At 43.3% G+C, this 6,000-nt stretch overlaps 1 protein-coding gene across 2 annotated transcripts in view; it reads right to left on the bottom strand.

Annotated features, from left to right (window-relative positions):
• Window positions 1-2,432: 2,432 nt before the first annotated feature.
• The window catches only part of LOC134603654 (thialysine N-epsilon-acetyltransferase-like), a 190,054-nt gene continuing 186,486 nt past the window's right edge, over window positions 2,433-6,000 (bottom strand). For both annotated transcript variants that reach the window (XM_063449821.1, XM_063449822.1), the window contains exons 5-7: window positions 3,256-3,357; window positions 3,097-3,137; window positions 2,433-2,851 (exon numbers count right to left, since the gene is read on the bottom strand). In XM_063449821.1, the coding sequence (XP_063305891.1) occupies window positions 2,651-2,851; window positions 3,097-3,137; window positions 3,256-3,357 (344 nt within the window). In that variant the 3' untranslated portion in view covers window positions 2,433-2,650. The remainder of the gene's footprint in view (window positions 2,852-3,096; window positions 3,138-3,255; window positions 3,358-6,000) is intronic.

The raw sequence follows: 6,000 nt of genomic DNA, 5'->3' as shown, positions 1-6,000 counted from the left end.
CCAGATCCTACTCTCCCACCAGAGAGTTACCCAATCCCCAGATCCTACTCTCCCACCAGAGAGTTACCCAATCCCCAGATCCTACTCTCCCACCAGAGAGTTACCCAATCCCCAGATCCTACTCTCCCACCAGAGAGTTACCCAATCCCCAGATCCTACTCTCCCACCAGAGAGTTACCCAATCCCCAGATCCTACTCTCCCACCAGAGAGTTACCCAATCCCCAGATCCTACTCTCCCACCAGAGAGTTACCCAATCCCCAGATCCTACTCTCCCACCAGAGAGTTACCCAATCCCCAAATCCTACTCTCCCACCAGAGAGTTACCCAATCCCCAAATCCTACTCTCCCACCTGAGAGTTACCCAATCCCCAGATCCTACTCTCCCACCAGAGACTTACCCAATCCCCAGATCCTACTCTCCCACCTGAGAGTTACCCAATCCCCAAATCCTACTCTCCCACCAGAGAGTTACCCAATCCCCAGATCCTACTCTCCCACCAGAGAGTTACCCAATCCCCAGATCCTACTCTCCCACCAGAGAGTTACCCAATCCCCAGATCCTACTCTTCCACCAGAGACTTGCCCAATCCCCAGATCCTACTCTCCCACCAGAGAGTTATCCAATCCCCAGATCCTACTCTCCCACCAGAGAATTACCCAATCCCCAGATCCTACTCTCCCACCAGAGAGTTACCCAATCCCCAGATCCTACTCTCCCACCAGAGTTAACCAATCCCCAGATCCTACTCTCCCACCAAAGTTAACCAATCCCAAAATCCTACACTCCCACCAGAGAGTTACCCAATCCCCAGATCCTACTCTCCCACCAGAGAGTTACCCAATCCCCAGATCCTACTCTCCCACCAGAGAGTTACCCAATCCCCAGATCCTACTCTACCACCAGAGAGTTACCCAATCCCCAGATCCTACTCTCCCACCAGAGAGTTACCCAATCCCCAGATCCTACTCTCCCACCAGAGAGTTACACAATCCCCAGATCCTACTCTCCCACCAGAGAGTTACCCAATCCCCAGATCCTACTCTCCCACCAGAGAGTTACCCAATCCCCAAATCCTACTCTCCCACCAGAGAGTTACCCAATCCCCAAATCCTACTCTCCCACCTGAGAGTTACCCAATCCCCAGATCCTACTCTCCCACCAGAGACTTACCCAATCCCCAAATCCTACTCTCCCACCAGAGTTACCCAATCCCCAGATCCTACTCTCCCACCAGAGAGTTACCCAATCCCCAGATCCTACTCTTCCACCAGAGACTTACCCAATCCCCAGATCCTACTCTCCCACCAGAGAGTTATCCAATCCCCAGATCCTACTCTCCCACCAGAGAATTACCCAATCCCCAGATCCTACTCTCCCACCAGAGAGTTACCCAATCCCCAGATCCTACTCTCCCACCAGAGTTAACCAATCCCCAGATCCTACTCTCCCACCAAAGTTAACCAATCCCAAAATCCTACTCTCCCACCAGAGAGTTACCCAATCCCCAGATCCTACTCTCCCACCAGAGAGTTACCCAATCCCCAGATCCTACTCTCCCACCAGAGAGTTACCCAATCCCCAGATCCTACTCTCCCACCAGAGAGTTACCCAATCCCCAGATCCTACTCTCCCACCAGAGAGTTACCCAATCCCCAGATCCTACTCTCCCATCAGAGAGTTACCCAATCCTCCTATTAGCATCTAATCGCTGAGCTCTTTCACAACTTTCTCATCTTCAAAATTAAATGGCTTCCAAACAAGTCATTATATAACATGGGAAAAAACTCCATGAAACACTTGAGAAACCAAATATGATACAGCCGGTATAGTTTAAATGACAAAATAAATACATAAAAGGGAACCATTAACCCCTCTCTCGCTGGCATGCTATTTGCCCCCTTGGTGAAATAATCATAGAATAACGCCCCATCCTCCCGACATTCCCAAATCAGAATAAATAGAACAATAAATATAGTAATAAAGGGTCAGATATAATGAATTAAATATGAAATAAATCCTGAATAAGGGATGCAAAACTATCTAGAACAAGGTTAGACAGCATCACCCTCTGCTGGTCAACTAGAGAACTACACCCAAAGTCTAGTAATACACACAGAGCTTAGTATAATTAGAGATACCGCACTATAGATTAGATGAATTCGTCGTTTTGTTGTTTTTTTACTTACGCAAATGAGTGTTTTAAATTAATATCAGAGAAAGATAAATTGTACCAATATCAGATTATACTTTGCTGCCCCAATATACGCAGCTCGTATATACACAGTCTGAATACACAGTCTGAATATACATAGTATGTAAATACATTTAGTAATGGAGTGATATTATAGCATTATAGAGATTTGTTTATGAAACATAATTTAGCACAATATATCAATAATGCATTGACAGACTCCTGAGTCACCGCAATAAATGCTTGGTCAAAGTAATTTTATTGTAACACTATAACACGGCTCAGAATGCAGTAGGACAGCTGGTAGCATCTCACCAAGGAGGACGTAGTTGGTCACGCTGTATTCCTCTACATTATATTTCTACAGCACCTGCTAAAGTCAGATTGTGATTGGCCAGATTCACACCAGCGCAGGCTTCATAAAGCTATTTCATTGCTGTGTAAATGGTGAAAGATTCATGGTTTGGCAGAATCCAGGCCTTGGACTGCGGGGTCTGTAGTGATTCGTCGCAGGGCATCCGGTGGGAATCGGAACATTCGCCATCCCTCTTCCTTAGATAGATTGAGAGCCCCTCGAGACATGTAGAAAGAGATGGCTGGACTATTCCAATCCAAGCATGACAACTGCAGGTGGCAACAGCCAAGATCCATGCAGGACTGAAGAACAAAGAGATAAATTAATAAAATGAGGACACGGCTGAGCTACCAGAACACCTTACTATAGAAGATCTTAGTTTTAAATAGAAGCTACAAAGAGCACCTTACAATAAGTAACCAGAAGTTCTCAGGACCAGCGACAGCAAATTTGGGTCAACTAAGTATCTGAAGATACTCCATCATCTGCTAGTGATCAGGAAGGTATCAGTACAAAGACTATGTTCTATAAAAGCTGCAGCACTTACCTTGGCAACCGCAACAAAGAGCGTTGAGCCAATCCCTTTACCTGTCAGAAACAGGGGGTTCAGTTTAGATATTCATACAGTGCACCCGCGGGTCCTCTGTTCCCCAAGACTCTGAACTAGAACGGAGTCCTGTGTGACAATATAGCGTTCTATACTCACCTCTAAAGGCTGGCATGACGTATAGATCCTCCAGGTACAGTGCCCGACCCTTCCATGTGCTGTATATAAAGTACGAGAGTGCATACCCCACGATGGCAGGGCCTGGAACACACAGACATTCAGACTCGTTAGTATTTTATTAGTAGTCATTCTATACAGGGAGTGCAGAATTATTAGGCAAATTAGTATTTTGACCACATCATCCTCTTTATGCATGTTGTCTTACTCCAAGCTGTATAGGCTCGAAAGCCTACTACCAATTAAGCATATTAGGTGATGTGCATCTCTGTAATGAGCAGGGGTGTGGTCTAATGACATCAACACCCTATATCAGGTGTGCATAATTATTAGGCAACTTCCTTTCCTTTGGCAAAATGGGTCAAAAGAAGGACTTTTATTTTGATTCTTATTTTTTATTTTCAATTTTATTTCTATTTCTATTTCTATTTTTATTATTTTTATTTTTATTTTTATTTTATTTTATTTATTATTTCTTATTTCATTTTTATCTTTATTTTTATTTATTTATTTATTTTTTTTCCCATTGTGACTCCAAATTTTACTTAATTTTCTTATTCCGTTTTTTTGCATCAATTTTTTTATCTCTTAGGATATTTTTGATTGTCACCCAAAAGACATATAACTTATGGTATTTACCTTTAAAAGAGAAAGAAACAAAGGTGCAACATAAACGGGTTTCACCATCATATCGATATCAGTATATATACATTGTTTATGGTACCAGAATCATAATATGTTAAATCATATCGCTATTCTTTCCTTATATGTTTTCTATAAGTGACATCATCATCCTCTCCCTATGTTTTTTATAAATAATATTATTATCCTCTTATTACCTATGCTGTATAAATGATGTGAAAAGCATAAAAAACATAAAATATGTAAGGGAAGCAACTTCTAGCAACTTTCATCTTTTATTTTTCTCTCATAAAAAGGGATGTATACACATGCCTTTACCAACATGTTATATGGTAAATATACAGTTCTGATTTTGTTTTATAATTGTAAGTGCCATCCAGAGAACCGTTTTAACTACTTTTCCCTCCCCCTCTCCGTTTGGTGCACCCGTCTACACATGTTCTGAGTCTTTGCAATGAAAACAGACCAACGATCGCGACCCACTTCCGGGTCTGTGGAACGCATGGTGGAACGCACGTGGCGTACGCGATGACGTCATTCGGCCCAAGACCGCGAAAAACGAAAAGTGAACACCAGCTGAAAGACTTTGAACACTAAATGGGGATGTATAAAAGGACTGCGGGAGGGATATTTTTATTGCTGTTAATATTTGTGATTGCACCTTATCTCACCAAGTCCCTGAGGAAGTCCAGTCCAAGGACGAAACGCGTAGGACGTCTTATGGTGACATGCTGTTTATTTTTTACCTGAATGTAAGTTATTAAAACTTTTTTTACTTAAACTCTGGAAGTGCACTACAATTTCTGTATATATTTTGTCTTCTGAGATATATACGTCCATCCGCTGATGAATATGTAAAGAGGGACAACACATTGGATACTGAAGAAAGAGATACCTTTCAAGGCTGTTTTAACTCCACTAATTTGTGAGTGTCCAATTGTGATTACACATTAACACCAGTCCCCACACAGTTATACGCTATGTTTTTTTATTTTGCTTGTGTTTAGCAGATTTTCCCCTATCCTATTTGCAAAAGAAGGACTTGACAGGCTCAGAAAAGTCAAAAATAGTGAGATATCTTGCAGAGGGATGCAGCACTCTTAAAATTGCAAAGCTTCTGAAGCGTGATCATCGAACAATCAAGCGTTTCATTCAAAATAGTCAACAGGGTCGCAAGAAGCGTGTGGAGAAACCAAGGCGCAAAATAACTGCCCATGAACTGAGAAAAGTCAAGCGTGCAGCTGCCAAGATGCCACTTGCCACCAGTTTGGCCATATTTCAGAGCTGCAACATCACTGGAGTGCCCAAAAGCACAAGGTGTGCAATACTCAGAGACATGGCCAAGGTAAGAAAGGCTGAAAGACGACCACCACTGAACAAGACACACAAGCTGAAACGTCAAGACTGGGCCAAGAAATATCTCAAGACTGATTTTTCTAAGGTTTTATGGACTGATGAAATGAGAGTGAGTCTTGATGGGCCAGATGGATGGGCCCGTGGCTGGATTGGTAAAGGGCAGAGAGCTCAAGTCCGACTCAGACGCCAGCAAGGTGGAGGTGGAGTACTGGTTTGGGCTGGTATCATCAAAGATGAGCTTGTGGGGCCTTTTCGGGTTGAGGATGGAGTCAAGCTCAACTCCCAGTCCTACTGCCAGTTTCTGGAAGACACCTTCTTCAAGCAGTGGTACAGGAAGAAGTCTGCATCTGTTACAAATCGCTATTTGTAACTGGCCCTTTAAATGAGAAATTGCCCTGCTTCCCTGGATTGTGGAGAAGCATGTTTGCCAGCCTCCTGCCTCATGACTATGGCCCCTGGAAGATTGTGCCCCTGAAAACTTATTAACATTTATTGGGTGTGTATGGCCCTTTAAGAACCGTCTGGGGACATATTGTGACTTTGCTGAACAATACCCCTTTAAGACTATGTCCCCAGACCTGTAAAATAACTTGCCCCTGGGTCTCTCCCACTTGGTTCAGTAAATAGGGCTTACTGAACCAAGTACCACACAGGCGGACCACCCAGAAGTTAAAGTGTGCAGGCAATTTACCTCCCAGGCTGTGAGGTTACTGACTGTTAATTGCCGAG

This window comes from Pelobates fuscus, chromosome 3, assembly GCF_036172605.1.
Source record: "Pelobates fuscus isolate aPelFus1 chromosome 3, aPelFus1.pri, whole genome shotgun sequence".
Taxonomy (NCBI): domain Eukaryota; kingdom Metazoa; phylum Chordata; class Amphibia; order Anura; family Pelobatidae; genus Pelobates; species Pelobates fuscus.
Note: the sequence above shows the minus strand (reverse complement) of the source record. Positions and strands in the feature narration are given on the sequence as shown.